The sequence below is a fragment of the Macrosteles quadrilineatus genome, unplaced genomic scaffold (genome assembly GCF_028750875.1).
Source record: "Macrosteles quadrilineatus isolate MER2022 unplaced genomic scaffold, UCM_ALF_1.0 Scaffold_8__2_contigs__length_117827958, whole genome shotgun sequence".
In the NCBI taxonomy this organism is placed as follows: Eukaryota; Metazoa; Arthropoda; class Insecta; order Hemiptera; family Cicadellidae; genus Macrosteles; species Macrosteles quadrilineatus.
Window position 1 is genome coordinate 67,011,512 of NW_026542601.1, and position 17,678 is coordinate 67,029,189.

Sequence of the window (17,678 nt, forward strand, 5' to 3'; positions counted from 1 at the left end):
TTTTGTCCGATTTTGATGAAATTTGGTTTAAAGGTGTAAAGCGGGATAAACTTGAATGAGTTCGCGAACCAGCATGATCGGACCATGGGAACGGGGCTCTACGGGGGGTTTTATGGGGTAAAAATAGGTGTTTCTCACTTTTGACCCTCAAAACACAAAATTTCCCAATTTCTCTTTAGACCTTTTTAAAGAGCTTAAAAAAAACAATTAATTTAGTATATAAAAGTATTTTTGTTCGGGTAATAGTAACGGAGAAAATTAAAAAAATTGTAAATTTAAAATTCCCATGTTATTCTTATGGAGAATATTGTCAAATGTTGTAGTTTGCTTGTTTATGGATATATTTTGTATTTTGATCAAATTTATTTATTTTGTACTACTACTAAGCTATCAATATTTTACAAAAAACACACTTTATTAGTTTCCTTGTAGCAGCAAACCTAGGTACTCGTTAAACCTAATGTTATTAAAATATATTTTATTGAAAATCAATAATTAAGACAAATGGAAATTCGCTTAGTCGGCAGGTTTGCTGCGGCGGGGGTATTAATTAGTAATAAGCTGTTTTGATGCCATTTTGTATTTATGCATTTATTTCATGTATATATTGTATAAATCTTGAATAAAGCTTTTCTGATCTTTGATCAGTTGTCTGAACTTATGTGTTGCTCCTCTCTGAGTTACACAGAGAATACTCAAATTTTTCTTAACAAGGCATTCCTTCTAATATCACTTATTGCTTGGCAGTGCTCATGGGTGTTCAGAATATGTTATTGTTCTCAAAGGAGAATCCCAAATTGGCCACTACGTGGCTGTGAATTAGTGTGTGATTGTCAGTCCATACTCTTCAGTCTGATCTTTAGATTGTATCATGTTTGTGATTGTAGGAGGAGGCGGAGAGGCTGTATGCAGAGTGTGGCAGATGGGATTTGCTAAACAAACTACTACAGACTTGTGGCAAGTGGCCTGACAGTGTCCGATTGGCAGAGGACAAGGACAGAATACATCTACGACACACGTGTCACTGGTGAGACTAGAGTTAATGAATAGATTTCGGTGTTTCAGATAGAAAATCACCTGAAATTAGGAGTCTGAGGACTTTTTAAGGTCGGGTTGAGTAAAAAATGTCAGCCTGGGGACACAATCAAGTTGCTTTGGAAAGTATTGATTTTTAAAATATTAATTTTAATATTGCAATTGTTTCATACGTAATGGTATACTTGATCCCCTCACACATCGGTGAAACTATGAACATCTTCCACATCCCAGCAAAATGTAGAACACCTTCTGTGGTCTTGGCTAAATCAAGATCATCTTCTGAGGTCATGGTGAAATTTGGAATATCTCCTGCGTTTGCGGCGACATCATCACTGTCTCCCACGATCACGAGAAAACCGTGAACATCTCACATGCGATTGTAGCATAATCGTCAATTTTAGATGGCACATCTTTGTAGACACTTGTTCCAATCGGGAAAATAAAAGCTAAATCGAGCTTGGCCCACAAATTATTTCTGGGCAGAAGCAATCCTTCTGGCCAACTGTTAGCCCTGAGTAAAATATCGGGGACTTACTTAAGATAACATCAAGAAAGAAGAAACAGATACAGTACTCTTAGGGATGAAACTCACAGAGTTCCAGGCAGTTTATAGCAGAAAAATGTCCATTAGATAAGTTAAATTGATATTTGCTTATATTTTGTAAATTCTTTTTACTACTTTCTTCTGAATAAGCTTACTTGCAGTTAGCTGAGTTAGTTGTGTATCCATTTCTTCTTCCTTCTAAAGTTATGTAATGTATTACATCATTTTAGTTTTTCCTTGAATCGTAGCAAAAATTGATGTGTCAGAAGTATTTGATTTTGTTGTGGATTAATTTAGACTAGATAACACGTTGCTCGAAATCGAGCAAAACTGAAACTTGTATGTAAAAAATAAACAAAAAACATAAACAGCAAGACCTCAATCAAAGATTTACTCTAAAATAAATCATATGACTGATTATAGAAATATTAAAATATTATGATGTAAAAAATATAAAAGTAATCTACAATATTTAAATTTACATTCACTCTCATACTACTTTGGCTATCTCTTATGTACAGTAGGCGGGTGCACTCTATGCGCACGTAGATGTCAACCACACACTGTAAATTTTGACCTAATGTAGCTCAATTCCTCTCTTGACGCCAACCATAGCTCCTATTATTCTTGCATTGTTAAATTATTTCTTTGATGTGTTCTAATTTAGGCGTGTTTAAATTAGGGGCCCGAACCCAAGTCTCCGGTTGGTAGGGGTTGGTAGAGGGTAAAGCAAGTGTTTTCAGCTTTAAAAATTTGCTGCGACATCAACACAGGTAGCACCATTGTAGCGAGGGAAGACACTTCTTCTGTCTCTTATCATGTACATTACAACCTCACTTTGACTCCTCAGAGCTCTCGTCCCTACATAATGTCACAGAAAACATACTATAATGTCTGCCACAGTCTTCAAAGATTTGCAAATGGGTTTGCGTTGTGACCCTTTTTCCCGCTTTTTTTTTTATCAAATTGTTTGTTTAAATTGTGCTTAATTCTCTTTTGGTTTCTAGTGACATTGTCGTATTTACTTATATATCTATGCGTATTCAGGATCATCACCTTATTGAGGAATTAGAGGACTCACTCGGAGATAAAACGTGTCACGGACCTTAAAATTGTAGATCCCCTGAGGAACTTTCTCATCTTAATGAGCTTCGGAGCTGACAATGGTAAAAGCAGAATTGAATTAACAAACTTTATCCAAATAATTTCTGGATATAAGTCTCAGAGTCCTATTTTCGGATTGGGAGTTTCCAATAAGAACCCGAAGGTATGGTGAATTGCACAAATGAGGTAAACGAACCTTTCATTTATATGGCAACAAAGATTAAAAACTTAACTGTCTCGGCCAGTCTTTTCTTGCTTAAAAATATGTAAGCCACTTTAATGTAAACATTTAACGTTCATTTTGTCCGAGATTGGACTATCACAACAGTGGTACTACCACTATGTACCCATCAAATGTTCAATTGAGAGTCTGATGCAAGTGGTCATGTTCGCGTTCCCTCCAGCCACTCAAGTTCTTCGTCGTACTGGCGGCATCTGATTTTAAATTGAAATGAAATAAGGAAGTTAACCAAACAACAGAAAACACTATAAAGGAATTGGAATTTTGATTCACATTGTAAATTACATGATAATATGGTAATGTAACTAATGATAACTGCATAGCGAATAATCACTTTTAAACATTCACTTCATCACATCGAACTGTAACTACATGATAATCAGTAAAATACGATGTAAAGTAAATCAATTTAACCATAGACAAAATAATTAAATATTTATTCTTAAACTCTTTATTATGAACCAGACTTAGTTAACAGATTGAAACAAAATATAAATTCCAGCTTTGCTCTGGAAGTTTTAAGTCCTGCAGTCTGTGGTTAACCTTAAAACTATTTCAAACTGCGTCCATATGTTATTTGTAAACAAAGGGAAATGAGTTTGATCAAATGTCAACAGAGAGCGCCACCTTCCAAACTTTAGCCCTTTAGTGTACTTAAGTGATGCCCTTTCTTAATATTCTGAGACGTATTTGCACATCTACGTGGAAATACCTTTAATTTGACACCTCAAACGTTAAAATCCATCTAGCCGTTCTTGAGTTATGACTGTGAAAAGAAAACTGCTTGCGTATTAATATATAGATTATACATTAACATGGCATCTGGATACTTGGCTACTTGCAGTTGATCTGTTCTAACACTTTATCATGGTTGCAATCTTTTAAATTATAAAGTAAGTTTTATTTTGTGTGGCAGGTACGGGAAACATTTAGAGACGGAGGGAGATGTGGAGGCTGCTGCAGAGATGTACAAGAGAGCCGACACTCACAGACAACAAGTACCTCGGATGTTGCTGCATGACTACACAACTCTGGAGAAATACATCATCAAGTCTAGTGACCCGTATGTGATTACAATATTGTGAACCCTTTTCAATAACCATTAGGATGACATAAGTAAAAAGCTCGGAAGATAGGAATAGTCCCTAAGTTAACTTGGAATTGATTTTAGGCCTGTGTGTAACATATTTAATAAAGCAAGGGGTGGCCCGGTACAGTGCAAAAATTAACTATAATTTCTTAAGTATATCCCAGGCTCAACAATTTGAATTAGGTATATTAAAATAGTTACTACCCTTTTCAGTGCCTGTGTTCTTTAGTGGTATATTATTATTGTATATTCTTGAGTAGGGTATACACATACAACTTAAGAACACAGGCAACAAAAAGAAAATAACTACTACAGCAAAAGTACTTTTCATACAAAAAAATTTAATTGGCAAAATTAAGACTAGAACCCCTGACATCTTTGACTTAGCTTACAGTCGATTACACTACCATGTTTTCAAATAGAGTGTACTAAATGTTTTTAAAACATTCAGGATTAATAGTTTATATGTCTACTGTAGGGTTTGATGCCACGGAAATCGGACAAAGAATAAGTAATTAATTTGGAACTAAACATTTCTCGCTGATTGTTTTGAACCTGGTTAGTTTATCTAAACCGGACAGCACTAAGACATCGCAAGTCACATTTTTGTATGTGTACCTAGAGCACTGATCAAGTGGTGGGCACAATACATGGAGAGCACAGGAGATATGGAGTCTGCCATGAAGCATTATACGGAGGCCGGTGATCATCTGTCTATGGTACGAGTCATGTGTTTTCTAGAGGACTTTGACAGAGCTGCGGAAATCGCCAACAGGTAGACAATACACTTTTTTCATCATGTTGTGCTATATGATGTTGGGTTGGAAATAAAAAATGACATCCTGGATTTAGTCCTTTTACTGATGATTGGTGGATCTGCTTAAAAACTGAGATCCGACTATTTAATAAGAGGATTCTGCTACAATCTTGCGTAAATTTTTAAATCTATTTTGGCCTACTTATTAGGCTACAATGACAGTTAACATTTTGATTCAGGCTAAAGGTAGGATTATCCACTAATTTCACTTTTGTAAAGAGATTTAACCAATTTTTATGCATTTTACATTCATTTTATGGAAAGCTATGTCTGTTAGATATTTGAGTTTCCAGTTCCATTACATTAATTCATAGATAATTTTACATTTCATGATATGATTCAAAATGCAAAATTTATGTTTACTAACTCAAATTGACAAATTAGTGAAACACAATATGTTAATCTTTCAATGTATATGCAGCAATCGACAGTAAACTTGTTTATAGTTCTGGAGATCGAGCAGCCTGTTATCACCTGGCCAGGCAGTATGAGAACATGGGTCGGATACCTGAGGCTATCCACTTCTTCACTAGAGCCACAGCCTTCGCCAATGCCATCAGGATCTGTAAGGTAAGTGGCTACAAGACAGTTGGTAGTTTGAGAAACAACTATTGTTCTTTGGAATGATCTACATTAGTACAAATAAATGGTATCATCAAACAGACACATACCACACTCTTGAGTAATACCTTTGACTATAGACATTCCATCCCCATGTTAAAGTTGTAGCCAGGTTTTAAATAAAATTTGTCTTAGTTGATGTGAGCCACCTACAGATTGCGCTGATCTAAATTACTGATTTCTGCAGATTACACGATGGTTTTTACCAAATCAAAGTAATATAATGACTCATTATGAGCTATAGCAACTTTTGTGACCCAGCAACTATGTCAGTAACAAAAAATAAGGTACAAAATAGAGTTTTAGACACTAGCGCAATCTGTGACTGGCTCACACAACTACATTCTTTTTTAGTAAAAAATTGGCGACAGCTGATCCATATAGATGGGATGTCTTTAATACACAAACTACTCCTAAACACAGGCAAAATAAAATTCATTGCAAAATTTGTACTGGACAAGAAAGCGAGCTAATAAAAACGTTTTAAAAAAAAGATAACAACTATAACTGATCTTACTAAAAAAAATTAACTAGAACCTTTGATCCATGCTTGGCTTACCGTCCATTAGACTCCCTTTTAACTTGACATTAAAACTTTACTACTTTTGTTATGAAATTTATAGGTTTTTATGGCAAAACCATTAAAAACAGAAATTTCAACAAGATGAAAAACGTCTGGAGATACCACAAGCTAGTAGTACCCACATACCAAATTTCTTTTGGGCCACAGGTGTAGTAGTCTGTAGCTCTGTACACATCCACATACACACAGACATAATTTCAAAATGGTTCAGGGAGATCCAAAACAAATATTTCCACCCAAAACATTTTTACGGAAACAATTCTTTCTCTATTTGTACTATGTATAAAAGGAGAAAGTAAAATAGTTTCTTGTATAGAGAAAGGAAGGAATATCTTCTATAGCAGTCACAATTGGTTGTTAACAGGAGCAAGGTCTGGACCAGCAGCTGTGGACATTAGCCCAGGGTGCAGGTCGTCGAGAGCAGCTGGAAGTTGCTGGCTACCTCGCTCCCTCTGCCCCAGACAAAGCTGTACAGTTGTACCACCGCGCAGGCATGTTGCATCGCGCTCTAGACCTTGCCTTCAGGTCTGTACTCAGAATACCCTACCATTAAGTAGCGAAGAAAGTCGTTTTGATTCTAAATTAAGAGTCTTCCATAGTGGAAGCCATGTTGGATTTCTTCCCCATAAGAACAATGTTAACTTTGGGTCCAAATATCTCATCAGCAAATTGTCATATAATTATGGATAAGGAGTTAAATTTAAGGAATTGCGGTCCTCTAGAGATTGACTTTTTTATTTCACAATTTTTAATTTTTATAATGAATAATTGATTATTAATTAGCTTGAAATTAAGCTAATTATTAAAAGGAAATGAAAATGGATTTTCGAAATTCAAAAACCTCAGTCACGAGTCTATTATGTTAAAAATATAAATTATAAATTTCAAAGCTATATCTTAACAAATAACGCCGTTACGTGTCCACAAATGATGTAATGTTTAACATTGTTCTTATGGGGAAGAAATCCAACATGGCTTCCACTACGGAAGACTCTTAACTATAAACATTTATATCTAGGTTCTTATCAATATCGTGATAATTTGCAATTCTGTACCTTGTACATGGAGTAGACAGATGTTACCAAACTAGATCATAAAGTAGGTGTCCATTGTGATTAGTAGGAATATTTTTCTCTTTGCTTTTAGGGTGTTTATGCATTAGCAATATTATCAGTATAATATTAATAGTATAGTGAAAATACTTATCAACTAATTATTTTGTTTAAATGGGTCTGCCTCACTATTTATATTTAGACAGTACAGTACTGCAACAAAACCGCAATATACCACTCTCTTATTCACAAAACCAAAATTAGGAATTTTTACATATTCAGTTTCTTTAAACCAAAATTTATCATAAAGGTTAAGAGAGAGTAAAATTTTTTACTCTACTCACTAAACCACTCTTTTACTTAATATAAAGGCCCGGTTTCCCCAACTCATTTAAACTTTGTTTTAAGTTAAACGGCGATTTAAACTTAGTTTAACTTTGATTTGTGTTTCCCCAAATTTAAACTAGGTATTAATCTAAGTTCAAACTAAACCACCTCTCAACTTGGTTTAACTACTGGGGATAAAATAAACTGAGTTCAAATTAGTAAATTACAACAGTAACATAACCTCAAATCAAAACAAAAAGTAGGTGTTAAAACAATAATAATTGAAGCTACTTCAAATTCATTTGAACGAAAATAGGCTTGGTTTAGGGATAGTTAGTTTTAAGTTAAGTTTTATTTATATTTTAATTTATTGTTTTTATTAAGTTCTTTTTTTAGTACATTTGATTTTATTTCAAGTTAGGCTACTATTAATTAATTGCAGTAACTTATTTACCCCCTCAAATGGAAGAGTTAATAGACATTTCCGAAAAAGTAGAAGATGAAGATTATGACACTTTAGTACCTAGAACAAGAGGGCCTACTAAAATAAGGGACAGAATTGACCATTTCAATAAATGGAATGAATCTGAATTTGACAACAACTTGTAATAACTTTTTAACATAACCTTAAACAGTGATGTTATTCTATAGCTGCATTCGCACTTTGCTGTCTGCTCTACTGAGTTGTAGCGTAGCTTTGTGGTGGTTGTAGGAAACACTAGCCCAAAGGCCACCGAAGATTCCTTACAAATACACATTCAGGATTGCCAACCACTCGAATTGCCATTTATCTTAAACGAAGCCAGTAAAATGTTGGAGAAACCGAACACACATTTTAAACGGAGTTTAAAAATAAACTAGTTTATTATAAACGTAGTTTACACCATTTTGGGGAAACCAGGCCTAAATATCTATCAAATTAATTGTGTCAATATCCTCAACACCACATATGTATTGTATAGGTATGAGCAAGTTGAAGCAGTCCAGATGATCGCCTCAGAACTCAACTCTGACTCGGACAGTGAACTGTTGGTAATGTGTGCCCAGTTTTTCATTGACAAGCAACACTTTGAGAAAGCTGTCAGACTTCTAGCCATTGCCAAAAAGGTAAAACATTATGGTTTAAGATTTATTTTCTCATTTTTAGCGAATTTCCCATATAGGGAATATTAGCGAATTTCCCATATAGGGAATAAGCTATTACCGTAGTACTCATGGTAAGACCTGGACGCGGGACCGATTTTTTTTTTCGTTTTGAGGTCCCTAGAGGCCAAAAACAGAATCCGTTCAAATTCATATATATATATATATTTATATATTTATATATATATCTAATATATAAAATTCTCGTGTCACAGTGTTTGTCTGCAAACTCCTCCGGAACGACTTCACCGATCGTTATGAAATTTGGTGTGTAAATTCTGTAGGTATGCGAATCGGACGTAAACTATTTCCCGTTTCGAAATTATTAAAAGGGCTCCGCCCCAGTGGCTCTGGAGTTTCCCATGTTAACCTTACGAGAAATGGAATTAATGAATCTTAACAGCTGTTTCAATTAAACAAGTTGGTTCTGTTCTATGATGTTCAATAGCATTAAAGTTACAAGGATTACCAACAGGGTGCAGCACTATTATTTCTTTTACATTTATGACAACAGCTAATTTGCAACCAAAAGGTGAGTGAGCGTAGCGAAGGAACTTCAACCTGGAGGCGAGTTAGCGTAGCGAACGAGCTCCAACCTAAAGGCAAGTGAGCGCAGCGAACGAGCTCCAACCCAAAGGTGAGTGAGCGAAGCGAACGAACTTCAACCTGGAGGCGAGTTAGCGTAGCGAACGAGCTAACCTGAAGGCAAGTGAGCGCAGCGAACGAGCTCCAACCTAAAGGTGAGTGAGCGTAGCGAACGAGCTCCAACCCAAAGGTGAGTGAGCGTAGCGAACGAACTTCAACCAGGACGTGATTGAGCGATGCGAACGAGATCATCTTGAAAATTAAACGTAACGGTACTTTCTTTCCATCGGTCTGTCTTAGGGGAAACCTATAACTTAGGCGATACGAAGTTCGCCGGGTCAGCTAGTATATATATATATATATATATATATATATATATGTGTGTCCGTTAGCACGATAACTCGAGCAAAAATGATCCGATTTTGATAAAATTTGGTACAAACGTGTAAACCTACGTTTATTTGAACGAGTTCGCGATCCAGCATGATCGGACCATGGGAACGGGGGTTTATGGGGGGTTTTATGGGGTAAAAATAGGTTTTTCCCATTTTTGACCCAAAAAACATAAAATTTAGCAATTTCTTTCCAAACCATTTTGTAGAGCTCAAAAAAACAAATAATTTAGTATATTGAAGCGTTATTATGCGCCTAATGGTTACGGAGAAAATTCCAAAAAACTGTAAATTTAAAATTCCCATGTTATTCTTATGGAGAATAAGTAAACTGTTGTAGTTTGCTTGTTTATGAACATATTTTGATCAAATTTGGAAAATGTTTTTATTTCTTACTAACTATTAACATTTTACAAAAAAAAAAAAAAAAAAAAACAGTTTTACCCTTCCTGATGCAGCAAACCTAAGTACTTGTTATACTAATTCTATTTAAATAGGAAATAAATGTTATACAGGGCGTTTATAAAAGAATCATCAGGTTTTAATGGCGTGTACCTCACTCAATTTTTGTCCCACATTAATATTTGAAACGTATGCTTAAAAAGCATGCTTCCAAGTTTTATAATCAGCTATTCAATAATCAGTCTTGGTTTTTTCTTGGACGTGTTTGCATCATTTTCAAAATGATTACAATTCAAGGAAAGACATTTTGTGTTTTTCATTATGACTCAAGTTCATCTTTAATATCCGTCCAGTGTGAGTTTGGGGGGCATTTTAGACGGACTCCTCCTACACACCAAAGCATTTTAAGGTGGTATCGCTAGTTTAAGAAATGTGGTAGTTTATTAAAACGTAGAAGCAGTGGTCGCGCAAGAGCTCTCTTAAAAACTGAAATGGATTGGCAAATGTAACGATAATGACTTTACCCTTCTCAAATGGGTCCCTAGATCCCCTGATCTTTCTGTTTATGATTTTTCTTCCATGGGGCTATGTAAAAGACAAAGTTTATATACCGCCAAAGCCTTAAACACTTCAAGAGCTCCGTGGACGAATTCGCAATGCCGTAGAATCAATTAATCTTGCGATGCTAGCCGGTGTATTAGACAATTTACAGCATAGATTGGAAACTTGCTCCACAGGTAATGGACGTCACTTTGACAGCTTGTAGTGGTATCTATGAAAAATTTAAGAGTTCTTCTTAATGTTAGTAAATTTTATATCCGTATTTGTTTAACATTAACGTCAATAAAATGTTTTAAAACCTGATGATTCTTTTATAAACACCCTGTATTTTTAAGTAGACATTTTAGTGTAAATCCAATCAGGCAAATGGAAATTCGCTTAGTCTGCAGGTTTGCTGCGGCGGGGGTATTTTAATGATTAAGTATAACTTTATTTATATTTTATTTTATGATTTTTTAATAGAAAACTGTGTAATAAGTAATGTAAAAATAATTTGTGCAAGTAGTGACCTGGAATTACTCTTGAACATAACTACAACTCAACAAAAACTTCATCCACTATTTTCACCAATTCACGGCCATCTACAGGAAGACCAAGAATGGACAGATGACTTTGACCATAGGAAAAGCCTATCTCAAGATTAATCCGTCAAAATTTAATCACAAATTCTATTACTTGCCCATCTCCTGTTTACTGTTAACTTTATGTGTACATCTTGCAGTATGACGAGGCTATAGCGTTGTGTTCAGAGCACGCTGTGATCTTGACGGAGGAGTTGGCTGATGTGCTCACACCTCCCACTAGCACACCTGGCCGTGCTGAACTACTAGACCTTCTAGCACAATGTGCAGCTGCTCAAGCCAACTACCATCTGGCTACCAAGAAATACACCCAGGCAGGCAAGAAGGTATGTGACTGTGGAGATGAAGACATTGTGTTGATGTTTTGGCCGGTTGTATGATGAAAATAAACGTACTAGTCGAATTGAGCCTCTGACAAAGTGTGAATTAATGGATCAAAACTTTCTTAAGTTTCGGATATTTTGATATTTTGTGACCAGCAACAAAAGTTTATAGTTATTGTACAAAACTATTTTGTGGTATTAATCAAATTTATAGCGATTGACAAGTTTATTAAAAGTAGCTGAATAAATATATAGATTTTACTGGATCAACTAGTCCTTAGCTACGATTTCATTCCAGGTAAAGGCAATGAAGGCTTTACTGAAGTCTGGTGACACAGACAAGATAGTGTTCTTCGCTACAGTGTCCAGACAACAAGAGATCTACGTGATGGCTGCTAACTATCTACAGTCCCTTGACTGGCAAGCTAAACCTGATCTGCTCAAGAATATCATCACCTTCTACACCAAGGGCAAGGCTCCTCACCTGCTGGCTAACTTCTACATGGCCTGCGCTCAGGTATACAAGTCTAAGATTACTGATGTAATTGGTTATTTTGTTCTACCTTTAATCTATATCCTTGCAACATATTCTAAAAAAAAAGTAAAGAGGAAGATCTTTCAAAACAATTTCCAACGATGTGACTTTGTAAGGCCTAGATAAGAGGTGAACACACAAAATTCCCTGTCATTTAACAGGCCTTTGTGGTAGGGGGAAGGAGGGGAGGGCTTAAAGATCCTATTTTTCGGTTTTTCGCTCAAAAGTTCTAAAAAAATATGTATAGGCTACTAGCGAAATAACTGTCTTGTACAGCATGAAAGCTTATTAATTCTTAATTAAGCTTATTAATATTTATTGTGTTAGTTATTTACCATCAAAATTTAATTAAAAGAAGTAAATTTATAACAATACATAAATTGTTTTGACACTTTTAGACCACATAACTCTTGAACTATGACACCAAAAATGATTTCTTTGAAATTGTTGAAATACAGTAATCAGTTCATTAGGAAAATCCAGCAACCTATCCCTGGTTTATCAATTCGAGCTTGACCTTATTTAACAACATTACTGCCTGCCGAATGATTCATACTATTCATTCACATCAGGTAGAGGTGGACGAGTATGGTAACTATGAGAAGGCGCTGGGAGCTCTGAACGAAGCCTCCCGCTGTATCGCCAAAGACGCAGATCAGTACAGTCAGGTAGCAGAGGCTGTCAGCAACAAGATAGCACTGGTGAAGAAGTTTCTGGACGTTCGAAGGTAACCGACACAAATGTTAGTGTTAGTCAAAGTATCAGATGCAGGGCTCAACTTGAGGAAAACCTGGTAAATGGTGCTCTGGGGACTAAAAAACTATTGAGTATAATTGTGTATTAGACTGCTGTTTAGAATATTTTACTTTAAACTATAATTTCTTACTGGGTATCGTCATTCTCATTTACAGGATGTTTGACAGAGAGGTGAAGGACAAGCAGGGCTGGTCCAGTGTCAACACTACCTCAGACCTGGTCAGAACAGGGGATGTGTACAGTCTAATGATAAACATACCACTAAAGCTAAGGGACTGTACACTGGTTGTATTGTCATCCTCATTTACAGGATGTTTGACAGAGAGGTGAAGGACAAGCAGGACTGGTACAGTGTCAACTGCTACTCAACACTACATCAGACCTGGTCAGAACAGGGGATGTGTACAGTCTAATGATAAACATACCACTAAAGCTGGGGACTGCACACTGGTTGTATTGTCATTCTCATTTACAGGATGTTTGAGAGAGGTGAAGGACAAGCAGGGCTGGTCCAGTGTCAACTGCTACTCAACACTACCTCAGACCTGGTCAGAACAGGGGATGTGTACAGTCTAATGATAAACATACCACTAAAGCTGGGGACTGTACACTGGTTGTATTGTCATTCTCATTTACAGGATGTTTGAGAGAGGTGAAGGACAAGCAGGACTGGTACAGTGTCAACTGCTACTCAACACTACCTCAGACCTGGTCAGAACAGGGGATGTGTACAGTCTAATGATAAACATACCACTAAAGCTGGGGACTGCACACTGGTTGTATTGTCATTCTCATTTACAGGATGTTTGAGAGAGGTGAAGGACAAGCAGGGCTGGTACAGTGTCAACTGCTACTCAACACTACATCAGACCTGGTCAGGACAGGGGATGTGTACAGTCTAATGATAAACATACCTTTTAAAGCTGGGGACTGTACACTGGTTGTATTGTCATTCTCATTTACAGGATGTTTGAGAGAGGTGAAGGACAAGCAGGACTGGTACAGTGTCAACTGCTACTCAACACTACATCAGACCTGGTCAGGACAGGGGATGTGTACAGTCTGATGATACAACATGCCACTAAAGCTGGGGACTGGAAGTCTGCTGCACAATGGGCTCATCAGCTACGCAGCGCTCAGCCTCTTCACAATCTGGCACTGTATGTGCCTAGAGGTGGGTAACAAATTGTATTTGTATTGCAAAGTGAAAGTATTAGGTATTACTTGCTATATGCAGTAGGCCCTCTACTGTTCAGTTAAATTGCTGAAAGTGAGGGTTTTTTTCTGCATAGTCATCAGAAACTATCTTCCGTTGTGGCATAGCCTCTGAATCACAATGATATATTATAGAAATAATAGGTTAAGTTTGATTGTTTATAGCCAAGTGGTTTTTTGGACCAAGTTAATTTACCATGATTTCCAAGTCCTTGATGGTATTATTTTCAAATTTGCAGACATGGTGAATCCTCTTCAACACAGACGGAGTGAACATTGTACAAAACACAGAACACTCCCGAAAACATATAAAATCAGTGTGACCACAATTAAAAACTTGCTGAACAAAGAGGGTGCGGAACCGTTGGAAGTTTAGTGAAAATGAAACCATTAAAGTCTTCAAAGCCATGATAGTTTAACCATGGTATACTTCAAAGTAGCACAGCAAATTACTTAAAAAAAATATATTTTATAAGTACTACAGTTCTTACAAAATGTACCGTAGTTGAAAATGTCCACTCAGTCATATATTAAAGTAAAATGTTGCCTTACATATAATACAACACTACTAGCTACTAGCATTGACTAAATATACCTATGCTAGTCTTTACTCTATGTGCGACTTTTTGTTCAGATATTCTTGAAAGACTTGGTCTAGCTAACCAGACTCAAGGCAAAGAAGAAGAAGAAGATGGGCAGGAAGTGGAAGAAGAAGTAATTGTCGACATGACATAACCTCCAAAACTTGCACAAAAATATCTTTAAGTATTTTTTTAAATGATTTAGGATTAATATTAGGTTAGTAACGCCACACCTTAGTATCTTGTTATTTAAAAAGATCTCATAATTTTTTTACTGACTTTTTAGAAAATTTTTCATTTGAGAACATATAAATATTGTTTTAGTTATGTATTTCACATAAGGTACCCTCGGTAAAGTGTCTTTAAGGGAAATTAATGGTATTATAGTTTCTGTGATATGACTAATTAATTATGTTTAGGCAGAAGTGTAACACAGCAAGTTTTTGTCAATTAACTTGTTGTTATTTATTATTTAAGATTCTTATATCGTTTAGTTTTAGGATTAGCACTCAAGGCTTTAATGTAAACATCATTCCGTCCATAAAAATGTGATGTAAACTTATTTTGTCTTTAAATTTTTACCACACAAACATCATTCAAAATTAGTTTTCCACTGACTAAGTTACTGGTGCTGTTAGAAGAAAGCATTTTCTGGGTAACAAAAACACTTTTGTTAAAGAATGTGTCCCCACCTTTACAATTACTTAAACCTAATGGTATCCGCATAGCCACCTTAAGATAGGGTTATCTATCTAAAAAACAGACACAAGATTTGTCCCATTACCTTGACATTAAATCAGATCTTAAAAGTTCTTGCCTATTCTTGTTCAGCTCGCTCTGCCGGTTAATTTGAGTTCATGACCAATTTTGGCGTAGCAAATATTTTTTCTGTTTTTCCACTTTTCCGAAGATTTGTGGGGGAAAAACTATAATTTTAGAATCAAGGCTTTATTTTCTACATTTTGATAAAGGAAAATTTAATTTTCCGAGGGTACTTGGAGAAGGTAATAAGATTTACCACACACACACACCACTGGATCAGTTCCAAAAACCCAATTTGGGGTTTAAGGCAAGAGGGTTCAAAACAAATATTTCCACTGAAAACTCAAAAACACAAACATTTTGACAAAAGGATGCTTTCTCCATATAGGCCTGCTCTGTTCAGGAAGAGAAAGTAAAAAGTTCATTAGGGTGTCTACTACATTCTGGATAAAAAATTCATGGACAATTCCCGTAAATTAAAGGACACTTTGCCGTAACCTTTGTCGGTGTCATTAGGCCTACCGAATAATTTTCCTGATTTGTCAAACTGTATTAATCTTGTTATTCACTGTAGTTGTACCAGAGAGAAAAGTAAATAATAATAGATAAGAGTTAAAAATTACAAAATAGACATTTATTGAAAGTAAACAAACATAAGCCTACCTATACTTTAGGTAAAGCTTGTATAGTGTAACAGAGAAACGCAATCATTGTCTCCTGCGATAGCGACAAATATCTCCATCGGTCACGTAAACTTCATAACATAGCTTATCCGATCCAGGCCGATTAATTTGGCATGATTCGCCCTGGCACAACGTTAGGTTCTTGACTAATTTTGAAAAAACATCTTTAATGCATATTGTTACTCAATTCTTAGTACAAAATCAAGTTATGGATTATTGTATTTTCATTTGCAAAGTTAATATCGACACATAGCAATCATTAGTTGTTTATCTTAGGCTCAATTACATTTTTTTAATATACTTTACAGCTCTTTCAAGAATCAAAATACCCAGGCCTAGACCTAATTATTTAGGAGGGCCTTTATATAAACTGAGTAACAAACAATGAGGTTATAATAGCAGCAAAGTCACTATCATCATTCTAGTTCATAAGATTTAGATTGCTTAAAGCATACAACTCAATAAATAAATATATGGGAAACAAAATACCCCCGCCGCAGCAAACCTGCAGACTAAGCGAATTTCCATTTGACTGATTGGATTTACACTGAAATGTCTACTTAAAAATATAACATTTATTCTTGATTTAAATAGAATTAGTTTAACAAGTACTTAGGTTTGCTGCATCAGGGAGGGTAAAACTTTTTTTTTGTAAAATGTGAATAGGTAGTGAGAAATAAAAACATTTTCCAAATTTGATCAAAATATGTTCACAAACAAGCAAACTACAACAGTTTACTTATTCTCCATAAGAATAACATGGGAATTTTAAATTTACAATTTTTTGGAATTTTCTCCGTAACTATTAGGCGCATAATAACGCTTCAATATACTAAATTATTTGTTTTTTTAAGCTCTACAAAATGGTTTGGAAAGAAATTGCTAAATTTTATGTTTTTTGGGTCAAAAATAGGAAAAACCTATTTTTACCCCATAAAACCCCCCGTAAACCCCCGTTCCCATGGTCCGATCATGCTGGATCGCGAACTCGTTCGAATAAACGTACGTTTACACGTTTGTACCAAATTTCATCCAAATCGGATAATTTTTGCTCGAGTTATCGTGCTGACGGACACATATATATATATATAAATATATAAATATATATATATATATATGAATTTGAACGGATGGTGTTTTTGGCCTCTAGGGACCTCAAAACAAAAAAAAAATCGGTCCCGCGTCCAGGTCTTACCATGAGTACTACGGTAATAGCTTATTCCCTATATGGGAAATTCGCTAAAAACATTGAAACCTGAATAGCCAACAATATAAGACAAAGATACAGAAAATGCAATGACATAATTTGAAACCAAGCAGGCTTACATAGTGATAAAACATTAATGCAAACAACAATGCTTGTGGTTTTGTCAATTGAAAGATAAAATGTCCATAAAAAAGGGGTTAACTTACAAAATAATAAGACTGTAGATTATTTACAAGTTTAATATGAAACCATAAACAGTTTTATGGCACTAGGCACTGGCCGCGGCAAATTGAATCTTCAAGCCGAAAGTACAAGTGAAGTAAGAAGTGAAATTTAACAGCCATTATAAAGCTATTATTTTCACGATAAAATAGGTTTGGGATCTAATAATAATTACCCTAGTAATAAAAAAAGAAGTTGTAAAGGAATAAAAGTGACACAACTTTTATGAGCTAGCTGCTGAGTCAAACAGTTCTTGGAAGTACTTGACTTGACACTTGATTGTCGTGATAAAATATTAATGGTTTTGAGATTG

At 35.5% G+C, this 17,678-nt stretch overlaps 1 protein-coding gene across 1 annotated transcript in view; it reads left to right on the plus strand.

Annotated features, from left to right (window-relative positions):
* LOC129000444 (intraflagellar transport protein 140 homolog) overlaps positions 1 to 15,025 on the plus strand; it is a 36,288-nt gene extending 21,263 nt beyond the window's left edge. Inside the window, exons 19-30 of the mRNA XM_054427408.1 lie at positions 888 to 1,027; positions 3,844 to 3,990; positions 4,640 to 4,792; positions 5,281 to 5,404; positions 6,403 to 6,563; positions 8,380 to 8,524; positions 11,222 to 11,407; positions 11,703 to 11,921; positions 12,512 to 12,666; positions 13,334 to 13,423; positions 13,619 to 13,869; positions 14,545 to 15,025. Coding sequence (XP_054283383.1) covers positions 888 to 1,027; positions 3,844 to 3,990; positions 4,640 to 4,792; positions 5,281 to 5,404; positions 6,403 to 6,563; positions 8,380 to 8,524; positions 11,222 to 11,407; positions 11,703 to 11,921; positions 12,512 to 12,666; positions 13,334 to 13,423; positions 13,619 to 13,869; positions 14,545 to 14,645 — 1,872 coding nt within the window. The 3' untranslated portion in view covers positions 14,646 to 15,025. The remainder of the gene's footprint in view (positions 1 to 887; positions 1,028 to 3,843; positions 3,991 to 4,639; positions 4,793 to 5,280; positions 5,405 to 6,402; positions 6,564 to 8,379; positions 8,525 to 11,221; positions 11,408 to 11,702; positions 11,922 to 12,511; positions 12,667 to 13,333; positions 13,424 to 13,618; positions 13,870 to 14,544) is intronic.
* Positions 15,026 to 17,678: the final 2,653 nt, after the last annotated feature.